The sequence below is a fragment of the Eleutherodactylus coqui genome, chromosome 6, assembly GCF_035609145.1.
Source record: "Eleutherodactylus coqui strain aEleCoq1 chromosome 6, aEleCoq1.hap1, whole genome shotgun sequence".
Lineage (NCBI taxonomy): Eukaryota > Metazoa > Chordata > Amphibia > Anura > Eleutherodactylidae > Eleutherodactylus > Eleutherodactylus coqui.
This window is the reverse complement of record NC_089842.1, coordinates 41,614,818-41,641,025: the sequence shown is the minus strand read 5'-3', so window position 1 is coordinate 41,641,025 and position 26,208 is coordinate 41,614,818. Positions and strand designations below refer to the sequence as shown.

The following is a 26,208-nucleotide window of genomic DNA, read 5'->3' as shown; positions in this document are numbered from 1 at the left end:
TTAGAGCACCTTGGCCTCTGCACGGTGGCTTGGCGCGAGGGGGTGCTTTGGGAAACAGCTAGTGGATTATTCGCTTGTGCCCTGCCTCTACCCCTGGCCACCCCGCTGCCTCTTCCAACATGTCCTGCGGCTGCAATTGCCTCCCCCTCTGAAGACCGGTCCTCAGTTGGCTTATCACACCAGGTGGGGTCAGTCACCTCATCATCCAGCGGCTCTTCCTCCGAATCCTCTGTGCGGACTTACTGCCCTTACTACTACCTCACTGATAGACAACTGTGTCTCATCGTCATCATCCTCCTCACCCAATGAAAGCTCTTGAGACAGTTGACGGAAGTCCCCAGCCTCATCCCCCGGACCCTGGGAACTTTCCAAAGGTTGGGCATCGGTCACGACAAACTCCTCCGGTGGGAGAGGAACCATTGCTGTCCAATCTGGGCAGGGGCCCGAAAACAGTTCCTGGGAGTCTGCCTGCTCCTCAGAATGTGTCATTTTCATGGAGTGAGGAGGCTGGGAGGAAGGAGGAGCAGCAGCCAGAGGATTCAGAGTTGCAGCTGTGGACAGCGTAGAAGACTGGGTGGTCGATAGATTGCTGGATGCACTTTCTGCCATCCACGACAGGACCTGCTCACACTGCTCATTTTTTAATAAAGGTCTACCACGTTGATCCAAAAATTGCGCTATGAAGCTGGGGACCCCAGAAACTTGCCTCTCTCCTACTCCTGCAGCAGCTGGCTGCGATTTACCTGGACCAGGAACTCGGCCTATACCCACACCCTCACTTGGGACTCTGCGTCCTCTGCCCCTACCCCTACCCCTACCTCTCAGCATGCTGGATTAAGAATCGAGCAGAGACAGAGCGGTGTAAAAATGTTTGTGAATTATTGCCGCGCAGTTGGTGGCTTGCAGCGGTAATATAAGCCAGAGATAAATTATAAGGAAGGATGGAAGCAGGACTAGCAGTGCACTATGCAGTTGACATTCACCTCCAGTCCCACAGGCCACGCAGTTATGCGCACTGGGTTACTAGCAGACGTACAAAAGGATCCCTTTTTTAAAATTTGTATTTTCCAATGCAATGCAGGCAATGGAACGTGTATTGGACTCTCCCTCTATGGCTGTCTGGCACCGTTCACTGCACCAGCAGCTGTCTGGTAACTGAGAGCGGAGAAAAATATGAGTGCTTTTTAAACGTGCACTTGGATGCAGAGAGCGCTTACGTAACGCTAACTGCCCCCAGCAAAAAATGACACGGAAGGCTGAACTGAGACCTAGGGTACTACAACTCCCAGCAACCATGGCGTTAAATGCACAGGTAGACAGGATTCCACACTACCACTGTCCCTGCCTCACCAATACTTCCCCTATACTACTTAGTACAGACTGCAGCCTGAGAACGCTATAGCTGTAATGCGGCTGCACGCCCGATATAGCAGAAAAAAAAAATGGCTAAACTGCTCCCAGCACCCACAACAGTAGTGCACTAGGTGGGCTGTGGCCTTAAGAAGGACTGTTGGGGTTCTTGTAGATGCTAACACTCTCCCTAAACCAGCAACAGCAGCACTGTCCGTCATCTATCTTTGCGTGTGTCTGTGGCGAGCCGCGGGAGGGGCAGATTTAAATACTCGGGGGTCACTTGATCTCGCCAGCCACTCACTGCAGGGGGGTGGGATAGGGCTGGAACGTCACAGGAGGAAGTTATAATGCCTTCCCTGTCTTTCTATTGGCCAGAAAAGCGCGCAAATTTCTCAGGGAAGGAAATGTAATGGAGTCGAGTGCCGCGTGGTGCTCGCCTCGAGCAACGAGCATCTCGAACACCCTAATGCTCAAACGAGCATCAAGCTCGGACGAGTGCGCTCGCTCATCTCTAACCCCCAGACAAACACACCAAGAGGGGGGCAGTGTGCCGCTCCACAGCAAAGGCAGGAGGTCTCCAGACACGAACACATCCGAAGTCAGCGCTTAAACTAAACCTGGATTTGTCACTGAAGACAACCCAGTTCCACTCCATAGCAGTATAGTTTCGTTGTTCACAACACTACTGGAAACTGAGGCAACGGCGCTTGTCAAAGGCCGTACATGCAATGGGTGCCATGAGATCAAATGTCCTTCAGCCAAGCGCCTGGAAATGGTGCAGACAGACGCAGGGTTGTAAAGATGGCGCCACCTGTCTCTGGATGGTAGACAATGAAACAGTTGGAGCTGCTGGTGCTTGTTGGACGATCAGACAATCCTCTCTACTGGTGGTCTGTTAAGGACGTTCTGAGCCCGGTCACCTTGTGCGCCCTCAGACATCCACTGGTCCCAACACCACCTAACAGTCTAGTCAGACGCTCCTCCCTGCTGGTGGTCTGTTTGGGTCCTGAGTCTGGTCACCTTGTGTGCCCCATCCACTGGTCCCAACACCTCCTAACAGTCTGGTAAGACGCTCGTCTCCACTGGTGGTCTGTCGGGGGCGTCCCGAGCCCGGTCACCTTGTGGGCCCTCACACATCCACTTGTCCCAACACCACCTAACAGTCTGGTCAGATGCTCCTCTCTGCTGGTGGTCTGTCGGGGGTCCTAAGCCCGGTCACCTTTTGGACCCTCACACATTCACTGGTCCCAACACCTCCTAACAGTCTGGTCAGACGCTCCTCTCTACTGGTGGTCTGTTGGGGGTCCTGACCCTGGTCACCTTGTGTTTTCTCACACATCCACTGGTCCCAACACCTTCTAACAGTCTGGTCAGACGCTCTTCTCTGCTGGTGGTCTGTCAGGGGTCCCGAGCCCGGTCACCTTGTGTGCCCCATCCACTGGTCCCAACACCTGATAACAGTCTGGTCAGACGCTCGTCTCTGCTGGTGGTCTGTAGGTGGTGTCCTGAGCCCGGTCACCTTGTGGGCCCTCACACATCCACTGGTCCCAAACGCCTCCTAACAGTCTGGTCAGACGCTCCTGTCTACTAGTGGTATGCAGGGGGTGTCCTGAGCTCAGTCTCCTTGTGTGCCCCCATCCACTGGTTCCAACACCTCCTTACAGTCTGGTCAAATGCTCCTCTCTACTGGTGGTATGTCGAGGCTTCCTGACCCCAGTCGCTTGGGTGCCCCCATCCACTGGTCTCAATACCTGCTAACAGTCTAATCAGACACGTCTCTCTACTGGTAGTCTGTCGAGGATGTCCTGAGCCCAGTTGCCTTGTGCACCCTCACACATCCACTGGTCCCAACGCCTCCCAACAGTCTGTTCAGATGCTCCTCTCTACTGATGGTCTGTCGGCGGTGTCCTGAGCCCGGTCATCTTGTGGGCCCTCACACATCCACTGGTCCCAACACCTCCTAACAGTCTGGTCAGACGCTCCTCTCTGCTAGTGGTCTGTCGGGGGTCCTGAGCCTGGTCACCTTGTGTGCCCCATCCACTAGTCCTAACACCTCCTAACAGTCTGGTCAGACGCTCGTCTCTACTGGTGGTCTGTCAGGGGTGTCCTGAACCCAGTCACCTTGTGGGCTCTCACACATCCACTGGTCCCAACACCACCTAACAGTCTAGTCAGCCGCTCCTCTCTGCTGGTGGTCTGTCGGGGGTCCTGAGCCCTGTCACCTTGTGTGCCCCCATCCACTGGTCCCAACACCTGCTAACAGTCTAGTCAGATGCTCCTCTCTACTGATGGTCTGTCGGGGGGTGTCCTGAGCCCGGTCATCCTGTGGGCCCTCACACATCCACTGGTCCAAACACCTCCTAACAGTCTGGTCAGACGCTCCTCTCTGCTGGTGGTCTGCAGGGGGTCCTGAGCCTGGTCACCTTGTGTTCTCTCACAATCCACTGGTCCCAACACCTCCTAACAGTCTGGTCAGATGCTCGTCTCTACTGGTGGTCTGTCAGGGGTGTCCTGAATCCAGTCACCTTGTGGGCCCTCACACATCCACTGGTCCCAACACCACCTAACAGTCTAGTCAGACGCTCCTCTCTGCTGGTGGTCTGTCGGGGGTCCTGAGCCCTGTCACCTTGTGTGCCCCCATCCACTGGTCCCAACACCTGCTAACAGTCTGGTCAGACGCTCGTCTCTGCTGGTGGTCTGTAGGTGGTGTCCTGAGCCCGGTCACCTTGTGGGCCCTCACACATCCACTGGTCCCAACACCTCCTAACAGTCTAGTCAGATGCTCCTCTTTACTGGTGGTCTGTAGGGGGTGTCCTGAGTTCGGTCGTCTTGTGTGCCCCCATCCACTGGTCCCATCACCTCCTAATAGTCTAGTCAGATGCTCCTCTCTACTGGTGGATTGTCAGGGGCATCCTGAGCCCGGTCGCCTTGTGCGCCCTTACACATCCACTGGTCCCAAACGCCTCCTAACAGTCTGGTCAGAGGCTCCTCTCTACTGGTGGTTTGCAGGGGGTGTCCTGAGCCCAGTCGCCTTGTGTGCCCCCATCCACTGGTCCCAACACTTCCTTACAGTCTGGTCAGACGCTCCTCTCTACTGGTGGTCTGTCAGGGGTGTCCTGAGCCCGGTCACCTTTTGGGCCCTCACACATCCACTGGTCCCAACACCACCTAACAGTCTGGTCAGATGCTCCTCTCTGCTGGTGGTCTGTCAGGGGTCCTAAGCCCGGTCACCTTTTGGGCCCTCACACATTCACTGGTCCCAACACCTCCTAACAGTCTGGTCAGATGCTCCTCTCTACTGGTGGTCTGTCAGGGGTCCTGACCCTGGTCACCTTGTGTTTTCTCACACATCCACTGGTCCCAACACTTGCTAACAGTCTAATCAGACACTCCTCTCTACTGTTGGTCTGTCGGGGATGTCCTGAGCCCAGTTGCCTTGTGCACCCTCACACATCCACTGGTCTCAACACCTCCTAACAGTCTGTTCAGACGCTCCTCTCTACTGATGGTCTGTTGGGCGTCCTGAGCCTAACCACCTTGTGTGCTCTCACACATCCACTGGTCCCACCACCCCCTAACATTCTGGTCAGAACGGCTGGTGGGGGACAATTCATCGATAAGACCCTCTAGCTTCTCCCATCCCAATAATGCGCCCCTCTCAGACTCTGGTAATTGGGTGAAATCACTTCTCTGCGTCGTAGAGGCGTCTAAAGGTCAACAAGCTCTACACAAGCGGAAGAAGAGGTCACTGCACACAAGGAAACTCCGAGAGCCTCTTATAGGCCAAGGGGGGAACCACTTTTAGGGCCCTTTTACATACAATGGTTATCATTCAAAATTCATTGAAAAGCTATCTTTTGAGCGATCATCTTTGTGTGTAAGAGGGTCTTAAGGGCCTCAAGTGACAAGACCATTTATCTAATCACACCACAACTCTAATCATTTGTATATCTGCCTCAGATGTAACTAAATGCTGGGTTTTGCAGCAAAATGACAACAACTTCTAGTGGCGCAATTGTTTTTCAATGGATGTACTTACAACTGGAAAAATCTGCAGCAGAACATAGTCATGCAGTGGATTTTCAGTTCTGCAACATGCTCTGTTACGGAAATGCAGCGTATTTTCACCGCAAAATTCATTCAGTGCAATGAGTGAATTGCGCACTCAAAATGTAAATGAAATTCTGCATCAGAATCCACATGTGAATTTTGGTGCAGATTTCCTCACGACAGTGACCGTACGCTAAAGGCTCCAGAGGTGATCTCTGATGAGGCTTGAGGTGGTCCGATAAACAGTGCAGCGAAGCTCCGTCAGAACATCTATCACAGTATCTAACAAAAAATGGGGTTTCATAATAGACTATATTTCAATACCTCTTTAATTTCAAGATCTTTGCTTTCTGCCATAGAAGGGGATAATTTCTCTTTGTACCTTCTAGTTCTGATACCTTTGGGACCAATAGTCCCCCATCCACATGGCAAAACAGGGGTCCTGAAGGTTGCTGTTCTATTCATTTCAGTGGGACTGCTAAAGACTCCCACTGAAACGAATGAAGCAGCAGTGTGACCATCGCTCTATTCATTTGGGAACCTTCAGAACGCAGGTTCTTCTAATCAGTAGGGGTCTCAGTGGTCAGACCCCCAACAATTAGATAGTTATCATTTATCCTGTGGATGGGGAATAGCGCACTTTTGTGGGACAACCCCTTTAAAGAGAACAGAAATCTCACACTATGACAAATAGAAGAAATATTGTATATAGATACAGTGTATCATGTCATGATCACATACATTGGACAGTAAGGCCGCCTGCAGACGGCCGGGTCGGATCTGGCAGTGAGAATTCTCGCCGCGGGACCCGACCCGAGCGCCTGCAGAGAGCAGCACGTACTCACCCGCGCCCCGTGGCCCCGGCTCTTTCATGTGCCGTCTGCCGGGCAGCCGGTGCATGCGCAGAGCAGATCCGGCGGTTGGTGAGTGAAGTTTCTGTGCGAGCCCCGCACAGAAATAGGGCATGCCGCGGTTTGTTTGCCACGTGAGATTTCGCACAGCCAAACCACGGCCGTCTGCATAGGATTGTGTTTGTCAATGCAATCCTATGCAGGCTTCCAGGGGTGGAAATCCCGTGGGAAATCCCGCCGCAGAATTTCTGCCCGTTTGCAGGCGACCTAAAGTGCAGATGTTTGCACTGAGGCTCCATGATAGCCAAGCTCCAACACAGTTTTAGGGGTGAGGGCTGTTACTGCCGTGTATAGGAGGGGCCATATATGAGCACTATGAATGCCCTAATCCTTTAATGCTCGTGTAAGACAAACCCAGTTCAAAAGAATGGGTGAGAAAATCGTGCAATATTTGCCAGTTGCAATATTCTGAATGCACACGGGCGGGTCAGATTCCACATGCTGGATCCCGCAGCGGAATCAGACTCTGTGCCGGCTGCTGACCCCCTTTGTACCTGTCCGGATTGACTTCTCTTTGCTGTGGATGTGCTGGGTCGGCACACATGCACAGTGCACAGAATGCGACGCCATTGCGCTGGCTATTGACATGGATCTCTCGGAATCGCCGCGGGCCGAATGGCTTCCATTGACCGCAATGGAAGCTGTCCGTGCGAGCCCCGCACCAAATAGAGCATGCTGCGATTCTTCCTTCACGAGCGGAAATCACAAGGGATTTCCGTTTGTGTGCGTGGAAGAATCAATTTACATTGCATGCTATGGACGGACATTGCTGCGGAATTTACGAAAATGCGCCTGCGACAGATTCCGTAGCAAAAATTCGCCCGTGTGCATTGGGCCTTACATGGGTGATTTTCACATACAATTTCACATGTGAAAAGAGACCACTATTTGTACCAAACATGAGCGATTTATCTAATGCAGCAAGAAAAATCGCAGAATGTCCTATTTTTGGGGTAACTCAAGAATTACCCATTATTTTCAAAACATATCGCATCGCACGCTCTGGTAAACGCAATTATCATGCAATTGTGATACGTTTTTTCAATTTTAATTATTGGAACACCATGCAATTTTTTTTTGCATACTCGTGAAAATGGCCAAATTTGGTTGCGCTAAAAAATACGCAGCATGATCTATTTTCCTGCACATGAAAAGGACACATCTTAAACTCATTAAAACAAAAAAGTATCATGGAAAATGCTGCTGCGCCCACAAATACGCATCACCGGACGGAAATATGCGTATGCTCATGTGACACAGGCCTTTAGGGTGCATTTACACAGGTGATTTTCTTGCATGATTTCTGTGCATTTCAAAATCGCATGGCAGTCTACCCCATTATTTTGAATGGGTGCAGTTACACGTGCGATATTTATTATACACCGCTGCAAGAGAAAAATTGTAGCATGTCCTATTTTTCGGCACTTCTGTTGAAGAATCACCCATTCTTCCCTATGGAAGAGCAGGGAATTAATTGCATCGCTCCCATGCGATTTTTACATGACTGTGATGCGATTTTGCTCCCATAAGGAATAATGGGAGATTTTCACACGTGTTTTTCACGCACGTGAAAACTGAAAACGCAGCAATGCGATTTTCTCACAAAATGCGTCACACATAAAAATTTAAGTTTGCAAGTGCAATATCGGACCGAGTTGTATTTTCTCGCTCATGTACGGTTTAAAGTGGATATTTGGCTTTTTAGGTAGATTTACTTATGTTTTGCCAGATTGGAGTCAGGAAGGATTTTTTTCCCTTAAATGGGGAAAATTGGCTCCTATCTTATTAGGGTTTTTTGCCTTCCTCTGGATCAACATTGGTGGTTAATAGGCTGAACAGGATGGCCATGTTTTATTTTGGCCTTACATACTATGATTATGTTGCTAATACCTGCAGTTCACAGAGACACCATTAGAGGGAGACATCTCACCTCATTTATGTGTTTTCCTTTCCATTTAATCCTTATGAAAACGCTCTCATAGCAGCTAAACCAGAGACTTCTCCAAGAAGAAGACATGCATCTACAAACAGCTGTTTCGGGGTTCTTGCTCCTCCTCGGTACAGAGAAGGGAGCTGGTTGGGTGGATGAGAAGCCTTTGATGCAGCTCTGGAGGTTACTGGTTTTAATTGAAGAGATCCATCAGTGCACAAGGGGCAAGAATCCCGAAACAGCTGTCCACAGATAGAAGTCTTTTTTTTGGAGGAGTCTCTGGTTTAGGTGTTATTAAAGCGGCCCTCCAGTCCCGGGAGAATCAGAAATAGCTGCATGGCTTCTCTGACTACCTGATGCAAACTACACATTGTGCCGGGTCAATGCTGTTCACCTGGTCAATCAAAGCAGGTGTAGTGTCTTAGACTGATGATGCATACTAATACACAGTGTACATCAGGTAGTCAGTGAAGCTGGTGCGGCCATCTTTCTTTCAGGACAGGAGGGTCGCTTTTAAGGGCATATTCCTATCTTGGCTTTTCATGGCCGGGATGGGAATCACTGCCATGGCTACCAGTCACCTGGCAGGAGCCTACAGAAAAAGCCAAGTGCTTAGCGCAGTGCTGTTTCCAGAACTCCCAGTCACTTCAATGAGAGCATTGCACTAAGCGCTCGGCTCTTACTGACAGCTGCTTGGTACAGAGCGGCTGGTTTTTCTTATCTCAGCCATGAAAAGCTGAGATGGGAATACCCATTTAAATAGGTTTCTTCCGTTGGCATGACAGCTAATTTACATATTTTTCCCATGGAGCATTGCCTGAAGTCTCTATACACCATTGCATCTCTTCAATGAGAACCAATCCCCTCCCGATTATAAATGCTTCTCTCCAGTTGTCATCCCCCTACAAGTAGGGCTTCCATCAGCCATAACTCTTGTGTTCTGCACACTCATATATATGGATGGCTGGAAACATTCACAATCCATTTCCAAAGACTCTCTACAGGTCCACTTACATCCCACTGATCCGTGTACTTACCAATTAAGAGCATCTGAGATGCTTGAAACCTTTACTGTAAAAAGATCCGGATTCGGCAGATGCGTCAGCTTCCCATGTTCGCCATTTGTTCCTGGCCATGTGTTTCTTCTATGTTGTTGTGCTCCTCCATGTTATTCTGTGTTTGATATTTTGTATTTACAGGGCGGTCCCCAATACTACAAAGATGTCAATTCCATTCTCTAACACACAATATCGTATCCCACGAGGCTTTGCCAATCTCCTGGAAGGGCTGACCAGGGAAGTCCTGAGGGAGCAGCCAAAGGATATTCCACACTTTGCTGCCAGATATTTTGCAGAACTTCTTAAAAAGAGGCAGGGTGAGTTTCACGGATTACATCCTGCGCCACAAAGCAATGGCTGCAAAGATGTTCTTGCTACAAATTTACTACCCGTAATCCATCACATGTCCACATAGAAGCCACTAATCTGTGGTATAAACCGGTCACTGGGCAGAATACAGCTCACTTGTAGATCATAATGCCAAGTATTTGTATAACAGTTTAGGAGTTATTGCTATTGATTATCCATAGGGGGCAGTATTGTAGCAGTTATGTTCTTCGACATAGAGGGGAAGTATTATAGTAGTTATATTCTTGTACATAGGGGGCAGTATTATAGTAGTTATATTCTTGTACAAGGGGGGTAGTATTATAGTGGTTATATTCTTGTATATAGGGGGCAGTATTATAGTAGTTATATTCTTGTACATAGGAGGCAGTATTATAGTAGTTATATTCTTGTACATAGGGGGGCAGTATTATAGTAGTTATATTCTTGTACACAGGGGGCAGTATTATAGTAATTATATTCTTGTACATAGGGGGCAGTATTATAGTAGTTATATGCTTGTACAAGGGGGACAGTATTATAGTAGTTATATTATTGTACATAGGGGGCAGCATTATAGTAGTTATATTCTTGTACATAGGCGGGCAGTATTATAGTAGTTTTATTCTTGTATATAGGAGGCAGTATTATAGTAATTATATTCTTGTACATAGGGGGCAGTATTATAGTAGTTATATTCTTGTACATAGGAGCAGTATTATAGTAGTTATATTCTTGTATATAGGGAGCAGTATTATAGTAGTTATATTCTTGTATATAGGAGGCAGTATTATAGTAGTTATATTCTTGTACATAAGGGGCAGTATTATAGTAGTTATATGCTTGTACAAGGGGGACAGTATTATAGTAGTTATATTATTGTACATAGGGGGCAGCATTATAGTAGTTATATTCTTGTACATAGGCGGGCAGTATTATAGTAGTTTTATTCTTGTATATAGGAGGCAGTATTATAGTAGTTATATTCTTGTACATAAGGGGCAGTATTATAGTAGTTATATTCTTGTACAAGGGGGACAGTATTATAGTAGTTATATTCTTGTATATAGGAGGCAGTATTATAGTAGTTATATTCTTGTACATAAGGGGCAGTATTATAGTAGTTATATTCTTGTACAAGGGGAGTAGTATTATAGTGGTTATATTCTTGTATATAGGGGGCAGTATTATAGTAGTTATATTCTTTTACATAGGGGCAGTATTATAGTAGTTATATTCTTGTACAAGGGGGACAGTATTATAGTAGTTATATTCTTGTACATAGTGGCAGTATTATAGTAGTTATATTCTTGTACATAGGGGGCAGCATTATAGTAGTTATATTCTTGTACTAAGGGGACAGCATTCTAGTAGTTATATTCTTGTACATAGGGGACAGTATTATAGTAGTTATATTTTTATACATAGGGGCAGTATTATAGTAGTTTTATTCTTGTACATAGGGGGTAGTATTAGGCTGGATTCAGACGAACATATATCAACTGGGTTTTCACGCCCAGCCGATATTCGTCGTCTCTCTCTGCAGGGGTGGAGGCTGGAAGAGCCAGGAGCAGTGCTCTGAGCTCCCACCCCCTCTCTGCCTCCTCTCCGCCCCTCTGCAGTATTTGCAATGAGGCGGGGCGAGGTTAATTCTCAAAACTTAGCCCCACTCCCATCCCGCCTCCTTTCATTGCAAATAGTGCAGAGGAGCAGAGAGGGGGTGGAGAGGAGGCAGAGAGGGGGCAGGAGCTCAGTTCCTGCTCCTGGCTCTTCCATCCTCCCCCCCCCCCTGCAGATGAGGACACCATATATCAGCTCGGCGTTAAAACCGAGCCGATATACGGTCGTCTGAATCCACCCTTATAGTAGTTATATTCTTGTACATAGGAGGCTGTATCATAGTAGTTATATTCTTGTACATAGGGGGCAGTATTATAGTAGTTATATTCTTGTACATAGGCGGCAGTATTATAGTAGTTATATTCTTGTACATAGGGGGGCAGTATTATAGTAGTTATATTCTTGTATATAGGAAGAAGTATTATAGTAGTTATATTTTTGTACTAAGGGGACAGTATTATAGTAGTTATATTCTTGTACATAGGGGGCAGTATTATAGTAGTTATATTCGTGTACATAGGGGGGCAGTATTATGGTAGTTATATTCTTGTACATAGGGGGCAGTATTATAGTAGTTATATTCCTGTACATAGGGGACAGTATTATAGTAGTTATATTCTTGTACATAGGGGCAGTATTATAGTAGTTATATTCGTGTACATAGGGGGGCAGTATTATGGTAGTTATATTCTTGTACATAGGGGGCAGTATTATAGTAGTTATATTCCTGTACATAGGGGACAGTATTATAGTAGTTATATTCTTGTACATAGGGGCAGTATTATAGTAGTTATATTCTTGTACATAATAGCAGCATTATAGTAGTTAGTTATATTCTTGTACATAGGGAGCAGTATTATAGAAGTTATATTCTTGTACATAGGGGGCAGTATTATAGTAGTTATATTCTTGTACATAGGGGGCAGTATTATAGTTGTTATATTCTTGTACATAGGAGGCAGTATTATAATAGTTATATTCTTGTATAAAGGGGGCAGTATCATAGAACTTATATTCTTGTACATAATAGCAGCATTATAGTAGTTAGTTATATTCTTGTACATAGGGGATAGTATTATAGTAGTTATATTTTTGTACATAGGGGGCAGTATTATAGTAGTTATATTCTTGTACATAGGGGCAGTATTATAGTAGTTATGTTCTTGTACATAGGAAGTATTACAATAGTTATATTCTTGTACATAGGGAGCAGTATTATAGTAGTTTTATTCTTGTACATAGAGGGCAGTATTGTAGTAGTTATATTCTGGTACATAAGGAGCAGTATTATAATACTTATATTCTTGTACATTGTTGCAGTATTATAATAGTTATATTTTTGTACATAGGAGCAGTATTATAGTAGTTATATTCTTGTACATAGGGGGCAGTATTATAGTAGTTATATTCCTGTACATAGGGGGCAGTATTATGGTAGTTATATTCTTGTACATAGGGGGCAGTATTATAGTAGTTATATTCTTGTACATAGGGGGCACTATTACAGTAGTTATATTCTTGTACATAGGGGGCAGTATTATAGTAGTTATATTCTTGTACATAGGGGGCAGTATTATAGTAGTTATATTCTTGTACATAGGGGGCAGTATTATAGTAGTTATATTATTGTACATAGGGGGCAGTATTATAATAGTTATATTCTTGTACATAGGGAGCAGTATTGTAGTAGTTATATTCTTAAACTTAGAGGGCAGTATTGTAGTAGTTATATTCTGGTACATAGGAGCAGTATTATAGTAGGTATATTCTTGTACATAGGAGGCAGTATTATAATAGTTATATTCTTGTACATAGGGGGCAGTATTGTAGTAGTTATATTCTGGTTCATAGGAGCAGTATTATAGTAGGTATATTCTTGTACATAGGAGGCAGTATTATAATAGTTACATTCTTGTACATAGGGGGCAGTATTGTAGTAGTTATATTCTGGTACATAGAAGCAGTATTACAGTAGGTATATTCTTGTACATAGGAGGCAGTATTATAGTAGGTATATTCCTGTACATAGGGGCAGTATTATAGTAGTTATATTCTTGTACATAGGGGGCAGTATTATAGTAGTTTTATTCTTGTACATAGGGGGCAGTATTATAGTAGTTATATTCTTGTACATAGAGGGGCAGTATTATAGTAGTTATATTCTTGTATATAGGAGGCAGTATTATAGTAGTTATATTCTTGTACATAAGGGGCAGTATTATAGTAGTTATATTATTGTACATAGGAGGCAGTATTATAGTAGTTATATGCTCGTACATAGGGGCAGTATTATAGTAGTTATATTCTTGTACATAGAGGGCAGTATTATAGTAGTTATATTCTTGTACACAGGGGAGCAGTATTATAGTAGTTAAATTCTTGTACATAGGAGGTAGTATTATAGTAGTTATATTCTTGTACATAGGAGGCAGTATTATAGTAGTTATATTCTTGTACATAGGGGGCAGTATTATAGTAGTTATATTCTTGTACATAGGGGGCAGTATTATTGTAGTTATATTCTTGTACATATGGGGCAGTATTATAGTAGTTATATTCTTGTACATAGGGGGCAGTATTATAGTAGTTATATTCTTGTACATATGGGGCAGTATTATAGTAGTTATATTCTTGTACATAGGGGGCAGTATTATAGTAGTTATATTCTTGTACATAGGAGCAGTATTATAGTAGTTACATTCTTGTACATAGGAGCAGTATTATAATAGTTATATTTTTGTACATAGGAGGCAGTATTATAACATTTATATTCTTGTACATAGAGGGCAGTATTGTAGTAGTTATATTCTTGTACATAGGAGGCAGTATTATAGTAGTTATATTCTTGTTCATAGCGGGCAGTACTATAGTAGTTATATTCTTGTTCATAGCGGGCAGTACTATAGTAGTTATATTCTTGTACATAGGAGCAGTATTATAATAGTTATATTCTTGTACGTAGGAGGCAGTATTATAGTAGTTATATTCTTGTACATAGAGGGCAGTATTGTAGTAGTTATACTCTTGTACATAGGGGGCAGTATTATAGTAGTTATATTCTTGCATATAGGGGGCAGCATTATTGTAGTTATATTCTTGTACAGAGGGGGCTGTAATTCCGAACTTACATTTCTAATGAGGCAGGAAGTGTTGTATTACTGAACTGTCACTAATTTCTAATGATGTGACTGCCTGCACTTTACCGATTCATGGGTTGGCAAACAAGATGGCCGCCTACACTTGGCGTAGGTGACAGACTCATTGTAATGCAGTTTTCATAAGTTTTGCTAATGATAGACATAGAATTATCATAGAATCTGTTTCCCGTGTCTACAATTGTGAATTATTTCTCAGAGATGGGAAATGAGTCATTAGTTATCACTTTAGGTAATTAGGGCTGACAACCTTGTTTAGGATTTTAGTAATATTCCAGTATGGAATTTATGGCAGAGCAGTATTAGCGTATGCAGGTCTATGAAGAGTCCTAAATGTCCTCAGTTCTCATGTTAGATACTTTTTCACACGTCTGATGCTTTTTTCCTCTACAGATTCAGGCTTTGATCCATCAGAATGGGGCGCTGTCCTAGAGGACAGATACTACAACAACCACTCCTTTCAGGTAAGTTATAGCTGTACAGTTACAGGAGAGGAGCAAAGTGGGTGCACTTCCCAGTCTGGTATGTTGGCGCACCTAGTTGGTTATTGAGCTGTAATTGTTCCACAATGTAACTGTGCTTTTAGACCGAAGCTTCACCTTTGCTTAACATTGGAACCTCTTGACTATAAAGTCAGTGTACAAGTGGGATAGGTCATCTATAATGGAGTCCTAGAAAACCCCCTTAAAGCAAATGTAATAGGAGGTATTGCTTCCATTGATTTCAATGGAAGTGAATCTGTCCATTACACTTCCGGCCCTGACCACTGATGACTATGTTTGGCCTGCTTCCCTGACAGTGGATTGGACGATCAACTGATAGGTGGGGTTCCAGAGTTGCGGACCCCTGCCAATCAACTACCAAAGACTTATTCTGAGCATAGGTCAGCAATAGTAAAAGCTATGAAATACCCCTTTAACAAATATGTTGTCTTGTGAATGCGCTTTAGGAATAACTGACTAATTAATGCATTAGTAGCACAGCAGTATGTGATTGTTCTCAGCAAGAGAAACCAAGCAATCTTGTGGATATGATAGCTTTTAATGGCCAACAAAAATACATGATGTTATAGCGAGCTTTTGGACCTACGCAGGGTTCTTCCTCAGGCTTGTAGAGTAATAGCACCGCAGTAATACTTATTACTGCAAAAGTACACAATGCAAGCATTAGACATAAAGGCTTAGTTAAGCTGCGTTCACATCCTGCTTTTCAGGTACATCAGAGGTATATGCATGTAATGCTCCCCTAACGTATACCTTGATATGCCCAAAGGCCCCTATACACATGGAGCAGTGGTTCCCAACCTTTATTGCACTGGCGAACCCCAGGAAAAATTTTTCTCTCAAGAAAACCTTACCCATTTAGGCCAGGTCCAGTCATGGCTTGCATTGTAACGGGTGAGATCCGTGGCATGTCCACAACCTAAGGAGCATGCTGCTGGTTAGAAAATCCACGGCATGCTCTGAGGATATTTTCTGGTTCATGTGAGTGTGACTTTGAAAGCTCCATTCACTTGTATTGTGCTGTAAATTTTGCAGAATCCACACCACAAATTTTCAGGAAATTTGCCAATTTTAGACCTGGCCTAAATATGTTAATTACAATAACCACATCCAGAGCTACACATTTTCCCCCAATAATCACATCCAAAGAGCCAATCATGCCTGCGTGAGTGCTGACAGTGAGACTCACTGACTGAGTAATGGGCATGCTTCCCCCATTCGCTTCTTCCAGGATGCAGCAGAGACGGTACTTCTAGCAGACATGGCTAGTGAGCAGACCGGCTACTAGATGCAGGCAGAAATGTTTTTGCACCTTCAAAAAAAGCATGAAAGTGTTATGGCGCCTCTAGTGGGTGCTCAGGGTGTCACAACACCTAGAGTTTGCTGAAACTGCTTCCTTTTGGCATATGCTGGGTGGTGTGTGTCGGAATACTATTTTTTACTGTATAAAAAAACTTTTGGTCTGGCACACTTTTTTATGTGGTAGGCTACACTAAAAAAAGAGAATACCATGCAGTATATGTTTTCCTAAATATATCTGATGTTCCTGCTAAACAAGATCTGAACAGAGTCTGCAAGTATTAGTAAGCCTGCATGTTGGCTGTTTCCATGTGTCCACATTTAGAATTATAGAGATATAAATGTAATGGATCTCTGCCGTTTTTTAGGCTGTGTCCACATTGCCAAGTGCGAGTTGTGTCTGTACAAAACGGATGCAAAAAATATTGCACAGCACATGTACACTGTCCATATGTTTTACGATATTCCCACACCCTATACACTGCATGTCTTAAGGTCCATTTACACGCAAAGATAAACTTTCAAAGGATTGAACGTTTTGGCAATCTTCATTTGCATGTACATGGGCCTCCAGAAGCTGTTTGCAGAGCCCAGTGTGTGACTGATCACATGCCCTGCTGTGCAGGCAGCTACATTGTTCGGGGCTGCTGGCAGAATACAATGTAATCTCCTGGATCCCGCGAAGAACACAGCATGCAGTCTACTGAGAGATACTTTATCTCTCTGTGGCTGCACAATGGATTTTAAGTTCACCTTAAAATCATTGTTTAGACGAAAAGTGCACAAGGCCTGTGTTTACATGTAACAATTATCACTCATTTTCGGTTGTTTTATCAAATTTTAAGCGATAATCATTACGTGTAAATGGGACTTTACTCTCATCTATGAAAATGGGACTGCAGATATTAAATTAGCTGTCTAAATAAACTCATGAGCTACTATTGAGTTGTGTGCTGTCTGTGGAATACACGGCCAGAAAATGGCCCTGTATGAATCGTCCGTAAGTCAGAACATAGGACTGCTATATAGTGGCAAGCAGGCAGCACATCGAGTTGGCCACGTGTTCGCAACATCAGTGTTGTGCGATAAATGAAGATGTTTCCATGATCAAACATCTCTGAAATGCAGCCCCAACCTGAGATGCGCTGGAAGTTGGAGAATCTGCTGATTACTTGTTGTATTCCCAACACAAGCAGAACCCTGACATATGTCACCGAGCGGGCTGCCCCCTCCCTGCTCCCGGCACAGCAGGAAGACAGTTTGCTTCCGTCGCTCCTGCAAAAAATGACAAGAAAAGCAAAAATAAAAGTCTCACTAAAGAAATCAAAGTAAAATTAGAAATAACTGTATTAACCATCTGTGTGCCGTTTGGATAATGTAGTCAAGATTATAAGTAGCAAATCGCAAGCAATCAGTGAAGTTCATGGACGAAAGTTCCATTTCCTGCAGGGGTATTGCAGTACATTATTGTTGCGCCATTGCCAGATTTTGGAAATATTGTGCGCTGCTCCTAAATTTTGTGCAAAGTTGGCCTGTCATTAGCTTATACCATCAAGGAATAGACTGATACATGTGTTGTGTTACCAGTACCTGATTCATTGGTTAAAGGGGGGACAAGTGTGAATTATGCAGTAGATCACAATTCCAATTCCAACTGGTAAGTTTACCCATATAGTTGCACCATTGTTTTCCACCAGTAGATGGATATGTGAGATATTGTATATATACAGTATGCTTTATTTTGCGTGACTGATACAAGGATGGAATGGTGTTTGTATCATCGGTTGCACACATCCCCAGTGTCTCATCAACAGCCCAATGAGATTAACTTGCAAACAAAAGGAAAATTTCCATCACACTTAAAGCCACAGAGAGTTCAACATCCTGTAGTGTCCTTGTCACCTTCTTGTGGATATGTCTTGTTTGGAAAATACTGGATTATTTCAATAATGTCACCTTGTTATGATTGCAGCATCCAGAGGATAAAACTTTCACTGCACGAGCAGAAGACGTCTTCTCCAGCACAGTGAATGTTCAGATGTCTCAAGATCTCTCCTCATCCATCCAAGAAAAAGAGGTGGATGAACATAAGGTAGCATGATTGTCGGCCAATAACTTGGCCAATGTTCTAGAGTCTCATCCTCTAGTACAAGTGTATGTTCTAGAGCATTGTCCTCTAGTATGGGTCAATGTTCTGGAGTGTGAATATCAAGTACATATTAATGTTCTGATGTGTCATATAATGACACATGAATGAAATGGCAATCTACAATACAGGTCAGTGTTCCAGAGTGTCATCTTGTAGTATAACCCAATGCTCTAGAGTGTCAATATTAGTTAGGTTCAGTATTCTGGTGTGCCATCCTCTAATACAGGTCAATGCCCTACATTTTCATCATCTGATATAGGTCAACAATCCATATTGTCAGCCTCCAGTACAGATCATTGTTCTTGTGTATCATCCTCAAGAACAGGTGAATGTTGGAGTATCAACCTCCAGTATAGGTCAATGTTACTGAGTGTCAACTTCTAGTACACAATAATGTTCTGTACTGTGATCCCCAAATCCAGATTAATATTCTGCAGTGTTAACCTCTAATACAGATTAATATTCTGGAGTGTCATCTGCTAGTACAGGATAATATGTTGGAGTGCCATCCTCTAATACAGGTGAACATTATGGCATGCCTAGCTCTACTACACGCCAGTGTTCCAGAGTTTTATTCTCTAATACAAGTCAATGTTCTGGAGTATCCGTATCTAGTTCAGGTTAGTGTTCTGGTGTGTCATCCTCTAGTACAGTTAATGGTCCTAGATTTTCATTATCTAGTACAGGTCAGCAATCCATATTGTCAGTCTCTAGTACAGATCAGTGTTCTTGATTGTTATCCTCCAATACAGATGAATGTCTTAAAGTATCAACCTTTGGTACAGGTCAGTGTTCTTTAGTATCAACTTCTAGTACACAATAGTGTTCTGCAGGTCATTCTCTAGTACAAATCAATATTCTGGAGTGTCATCTTTTAGTACAGGTTGATGTTCTAGAATGTCATCCTCTAATGCATGTCAAGGTTCTAGAGTGTCAGTATCCAGATCTGGTCAGTGTTCTGGTGTGTCATCCTCTAGTACAGTTGAATGTCCTAGATTTTCATAATCTAGCAAAAGTCAATGATCCATATTAGCAGCCTCTAGTATGGGTCAATTTTCAACCTTTAGTACACATCAATGTTTGGGAGTGTCATCTTCTAGTACAGGTTAATGTTCTGGATTGACATCCTCTTGTAGTGAACTTTATCCAAAAACTTTATCCTCTTGTACAGGGCAGTGTCCCAGCCAATATCATCCTCTATCACATGTCAGCATTGTGGAGTGCCATCCTCCTACATTGTATGTGAGGCTGAAAAAAGACCTATGTTCATCTAGTTCAGCCTATTAACCCCCAAAGGTTGATCCAGAAGAAGGCAACAAAAACCCAGTGAGGTAGAAGCCAATTTTCCTCACTTAAGGGAAAAAAAAAGATCCTTCCTGACTCCAAGTCTGACAATCGGAATAACCCCCGGATCAACAATCCTTCTGAAGTAATTAGTAACTGTAACACGTAATATAGTAACGCTCAAGAAAGGCTTCCAGGACCATCTTAAACTCATATCAAATTCGACATCACCACGTCCTCAGGCAGAGAGTTCCATAGTCTTCAACCTGCACCCCTCCTATTCTGTCAGGGCTGTCTCTTGTTTGGTCAAGCCCAAATGTGGAAACGGCAGCAGTCGTCCCTTCTGTGTTCACCACCGGAATAAACTATCCTGCCAGGTCGATCCACCCCAGCTTCACTGACCAATCCAAAAGAAGAATGATGTCAGCATCTCCATGTGGCACTTTATTGTCCCAAAACAGTCTACAAAAAGTGCAATGGTTCAGCTCTACCAGCCTTTTTCAACCATACAAATGATCCACAATGTTGCCTAGAACAATCAGTTTTACGGAAGGGCTGCTGGTCATCAGGTCCACGTTGTCACTGCTGACCAGCAGCATTTCCACAAGTCTGCATTGGTGGACAATAATGTCAGTCAAGTTATTTACATTTTCACTGGACGTGTCAGATTTTTTTAATTAGTATGATTACCTTGTTGGGGATTGGTGTTTGGCGATTAGCTAATTGATGATTTATATATAAATAGGTAATGTTGTGGATCATTGCTATGCTTTAAAAATGATTACTGAATCATTTCACTTTTTGTATGCTGTTTTGGGACAGTAAAGTACCACGTGGAAATACTGACCACCTTCTGTATCCTCTAGTACAGGTCAGTCCTGTGGAGTGTCATCCTCTGGCATGTCAGTATTTGGGAGTGTATCCTCTAGAACAAGTCAGTTCCAGAGTGTCATCCTGTGGTATAGTCCAATGCTCTGAAGTGTCATCCTCTAGTACTGGTTAATGTTCCAGAGTGTCATGCTGTAATACAGGTAGGATGGATCCAGGTCTCCTGACTGTTTTGTAGTTTGATAGGATCAACATAGTGGCTCAGTGTTGTCTCGCAGCATTCAGATCCTGAGTTCAAATCCAACCAAATGCAGCATCTCAGGGCTCCAGATAGTGACAAAAATGGTCACAAATGCGCCTAAGATTTTGCAAATGGTGACAAGACTTTTCAGTCTTGTTGCCATTTGCAACCAATCCTGTGAAGGCAGTCTTGCAGTAAATCTCTCCTCTTCATATAATAGCGTGCCTAGCATGCTAGAAGACCTGGCGCCTGACGAAACACTGCCCTGACCGAGTTGGAGAAGCGATCGTTATGCTATTCACTGGAGGGGTGTCTGGCTATTACTGCAGTATTAATAGGGGAAAGGGGTGCCTAGCTGCTATTAACTGGCAATGGGGCGGTGGTCACTGGGCTGCACATGGGCATGACTTCTGTTAGTGTGCATTCATACAGGCGTGGTTAACATGTAAAAACTCCACCAAAAACTGTGTGCATTTTTTTTTAATTTACAAGTTTTATTGGGATTTTCAACATTTTACACACTTATCAGGAAAAAGGTTCAACAATCAACAGTGCTCATTATAGTGTGATGCTCTTTAGTACACTACAAGGGGGACACTCTAGATGTGCATACTAGGGTGTGGCCCTGTATATATTATACTAAGAGGGTCTTACTCTGGATGTGTATATAATTACTGGGAGAAGAGCCACGGATGATCTGCATTAACGATAATTTTTAGTTTGTAGCACTGCATCTGCATGGAGTTTGTATGCTCTTCCTGTGTTTGCATGGGTTTCCTCCTCTGGGTACTCTGGTTTCCTCCCACACTCCAAAACATACTAATAGGTGAATACAGATTGTGAGCCCCAATGGGGACAGGGTAAGTGATGACAATGTATGTACAGCACTGTGGTATATGTATGCGCTATATAAAATAATAGTATGCAATATCTTGTAGCTTGTCAAGGACAGCAACTTTTCTGCCAATGCCGAAGATGTACGTGACAGAAGAGAAAGTGTCCCAGTCCTGGACAACACAGAGAACACTCTGCAGCCACACCATCGTCCGTCGTCTTCCCATTTAATAGAGGTGGAACACAAGGTATGAAGACCGTTGTCCAGTTGTAAACTATTGATGGCTTATCAGCGGGATGGGTCATCAATAGTAGATCATTGCCAGGAAACCCCATTGATCAGCTATTCTTTGGGCCTGTGTGCTTGTTCACTGAGCTGGTTTTTGCAGGAAGCAGACTCCTTTATACTCACTGCAGTGGCTAGGCTAGGTATTGCAGGGCTAGCTTGCATTGAAGTGAATGGGAACTTCGCCTGCAATACCAAGCCTGACCACTGCAGTGAGAATGGAGCTGTCTACTTCCTGCAGAAACCAGCTCACTGTGTGCATACACCATACATGGCAAATCAAGACTAGAGGCTTTGGGTATCTCTCTGTTGTTCTCTATGCCAATACAAGAGTTTTGTTTCCAACTGACTTTATACGCTCTCCCCTACCTAGAGATATTGGAGGGACCAGAGTTCAAACGATGCAACTATTTTATGCAGAGCTGTGTAGCGCATATTTAAGCTTAGATAAAGCAGAAAAGTAATAATAGGAAGTACGAAGTGAAAAATTAAGAAAAACTTTTGCCCACTTCTAAAGGACAAGTTCCAGTGTCAGTGCTATGTGAGTGGTACAAGAGCAGACTCAGCGCCAGACTCTCCCCCTATAACTCCACACACGTCACTAGATTGGGAACAAATTTTTGTTCTCCTTAATGGATTTTACACGTCTGGCATTCAGTGATCCTTCTCTAATGTCATTGCAGTTTAATGAAATGCACTTTCTAGCTCCTCATGAAATATGCATGCAACTGACTGAATTAGACGTCTTGAAATATGCGGTTTTTCATATGCACAAATTATATCAAGATACAAAAATTGGCTTTGTCCTAAAAACGGCACCGCTTAAAGGGACACTAACGTAAAAAAACATGGCTTTAGTTTAATCTAAAGTCTTAGGCCTTGTTGGCCACAGACATGATTTAGACTGGATCCACTTGCTGTTTCCTGTTGGTGCCCTGCACAAATAAAGATGGCTGAACCGCTTCTCTGACTACCTGATGCCGGGCAGCGCTGGCCAGTCAGAGCAGCATATAGTATCTTAGACTACCGATGCATGCTAATGCAGAATGTGCATTGGTAGTCAGAGAAGTGGGGTAGCCATCTTTGTTTGTCCATGCCCGGAGGGTCACTTTAGTCTGTCCCATGATGTTCTTCTCCCTAAAGATAGGTAGAAGTAGAGGTATTGGGAAATATACATTTATCCCCTACACCCCTATTGAAATCGCAGCCAAAGTGTAAATATACCTGCTTATAAAAGTTGAACAACAATCTGACTGACAGTTATCATCTATCTATAGACACCTATCTGTGAACACCTTCATTATATATAGAACTTTACTAACACTTCAGGGGACCCGTGTCCCCAAAATGCGTGTAGGGAAAGCTCCTCCCATTCAGCAGCTCCACCCAGAAAGATTCTGACCCCTCCAACCTTTAAAGTGATTCTCAGGCTGCAGGACTGTTCTGGGACCGGAGGGGGCAGTTATATTACCTGTTGTCCTTCTTCTCTGCTAATGTCCCTCTTATCAGCTGGTTTGGGATACTGCTTTCAGCTGTCCAAAATAGCAACCCCAATTTTCTAGCTACCTAATGCACACTGTGTACTGCTCTCTGATTGGCCAGGATTGATCACGTGAGCAGTGCTGCCCAATCAGAGAGTAGGTATAATGCATTGGTAGTCTGACACTACCAGTGGCAATTAGGTAGTCTGAGGATTACATCGGCCATCTTGGATGGCTGAAAACCAGAAGATCAAAGGGGCATCAGCATGGAAGATCAACAGCAGTTAGTATAACTGCCTCCTTCAGTTCCAGGGCAAGATTTTCATCCCGAAACTGGAGGGTAGCTTTAAATGGAATTTTCCACTGAGCTGAATACAGGCTACAGTCTCATCAGCATAAAATTTCTATTCTGTTTCCCTCTTAAACTAGGACACAACAAAAGGGACGTATCATATCTCTCTCCTTGTAATTATATTAATTGTCCTTAGCATTTAATTAGTGACCTTTCACGACTTGTACTGGGACACAGTAAACGAGAAAATCTCACATTGTGCATCATATGCTATTAATTCCTGTTGATTCAGTGTCTGATTGACTGCATATAATGAATATGCAGAGGGGAGTATAGGGTTTTAGGTAGTGGAAACCTAAGGAGTTAAAGGGACCGTACCTAAACCTAATGAGTTTAGAGCAACTAGTAATTATTAGAAAATTAAAGTTCCAGTGTTTCTGGTGGAGCAATGCGCCTCACAGCTGTGCTACATGCTACATCCATTATGATCCCCACACATCACACACACAGCGCTACTACATCCATCCTGATTCCCACGTATTACACGCACAGCTCTACTACATCCTTCCTAATTCCCACATATACTTTCTACTAACGTCTGATGCACTTCAGCTGGTATTTCCCTACATTCATCCTGCAAACATTTGTCGAGTTCTCTAAAAGAAGTTGGACGCTGTTCATATTTCCTCACCCGGCATTCCAGTTCATCCCAAAGATGTTCAGTAGGGTTCAAGTTGGGAATTCAATCGTGGAAGTATGACTGACCATTCTCAGACTATTGTCACATTGTCAGCAGCACATTATTGTCTAGAATGACAAGATACACTCCCCTGTTCATGGTTCTTGCCACTACAACCACATACCGAGACCATGCCACGTAAAACAATCCCATACCGTAACGGAACGTCTGCCGTACTAAACTGTTGGTACAAAACACTCATTGCGTTCCCCGGTGTCCTCCACACCCAGGTACCTCCATCTTATTTGAAGATGGAGTAGCGTGACTTGTCAATCCATAGAATGTTGTTTCATTGCTCAACTGTTCAATGACGACGCTCCTTACACCATTATAGATGGACTGATGCATTGCGCTTCATGAAGGACGGCTTGTGTGCAGTTACATAATCCATATATCCAATAGCATGCAGCTCCTGTCTCAAACTATGGCTGACACCTTCAAGGGCCTGCATCTTATCTAGCATGGTTTAGGACACATGCCACGCTAATAAGACACAATCCATACTACTGATGGGGATTTCCAAATCCTTTTGGTAGGATAGTGTACACAGGAGGCAGACCTCATCCTATGTAGCTACAGTTCTGCATATTACATTGATGTCGGTATACTTGTCTATAGCTGCTCATGTAATATTTTGAAAATCACTGCTAATTAGTTAATTACTCGTCTGGTGGATATTTTTGCAGGAGAAAAGTGACACGCACAATCTGCTCCGGGAACAGTCCGCCACTGTGATACAAGCTGTGTTTCGAGGTCATCGGGCCAGAGAAGGAGTCCAAAAACTGAAGGCAGAGTCTGGAGAAAAGTGAGTGTAGTGTGAAGGATGACATAAGGACTGTCAAGAGCGGGAACGAAAGCAATCTTACTGTTACTATATCACTGCCCATAGAAACTGCAATCTTCAAATAAAATTCTTCTCTTTCTGCTTTATTGATTGTGCTGAGATTCTTTCACACTTCATGTTTCTCCCTGTGAGTGTCCATAAAGGAAAATTGCAATCAGAAATGACAACTTCTACCTCCCTCCAAGTTTGCCTCTGTCCCTTTCTCTGCACTCTCTGTAGTCACTGCTAGGGTGCTTTCAGATGTCTGAGTTCGCTCAAGCAGTCTGTTTATACAGGCCTATAAAGGTTCTCTCGTGATTGAGAATGACTGAACAATTGGTATTTATACCAAACGATTAGTGAGCGCGCCAATCACGATTTTCATTCTTGCATGAAATGAACGTTAGGCTGGATACAGACGAACGTATATAGTCTCGGTTTTCACGCCCAGCCGATATACGTCGTCTTTCTCTGCAGGGGGGGAGCCTGGAAGAGCCAGGAGCAGTGCTATAAGCTCCCGCCCCCTCTCTGCCTACTCTCCGCTCCTCTGCACTATTTGCAATGGGGAGATGCAGGATGGGGGCGGGGCTAATGCTCAGAACTTAGCCCCGCCCCACCTCCTTTCATTGCAAATAGTGCAGAGGGGCGGAGAGGAGGCGGGAGCTCAGTTCCTGCTCATGGCTCTTCCATCCCCCCCCCCCCCCTGCAGATGAGGACACCGTATATCGTCTTGGTGTGAAAACCGAGCCGATATACGGACGTCTGAATCCAGCCTTAAGCAAACTAATTATCGTTCATCACTCGATCCTTGGCTGCGTTTACACTGAACAATTAACGTTCAAATTCGAACCGTCTTTTGAATGGGGTCATGCTCATGAGCGATGTTTTCCTCCATGCCACCGCAATGCAATGCAGGAAACAATTCACAGCATGTTTTATCTTTCTGTTCTATTGCAGCGCCTATAAAAAATAAAATAAATCTTTCAATATATAGAAAGATATCAGCAGCGCACTTTCACAAGCCCATTCAGGGTTAGACAAAAGA

General features: G+C 44.0%; 1 protein-coding gene across 2 annotated transcripts in view; it reads left to right on the top strand.

Moving 5' to 3' along the window:
* Positions 1-26,208, top strand: part of SPA17 (sperm autoantigenic protein 17) — a 72,538-nt gene that overhangs the window by 5,475 nt on the left and 40,855 nt on the right. The window contains exons 2-6 of one of the 2 annotated variants that reach the window (XM_066606671.1): positions 9,444-9,619; positions 14,798-14,868; positions 18,179-18,283; positions 21,647-21,790; positions 25,027-25,145. In XM_066606671.1, the coding sequence (XP_066462768.1) occupies positions 9,466-9,619; positions 14,798-14,868; positions 18,179-18,283; positions 21,647-21,790; positions 25,027-25,145 (593 nt within the window). In that variant the 5' untranslated portion in view covers positions 9,444-9,465. Of the gene's footprint in view, positions 1-9,443; positions 9,620-14,797; positions 14,869-18,178; positions 18,299-21,646; positions 21,791-25,026; positions 25,146-26,208 lie in introns of both variants that reach the window. The other variant, XM_066606670.1, reaches the window with a different exon arrangement.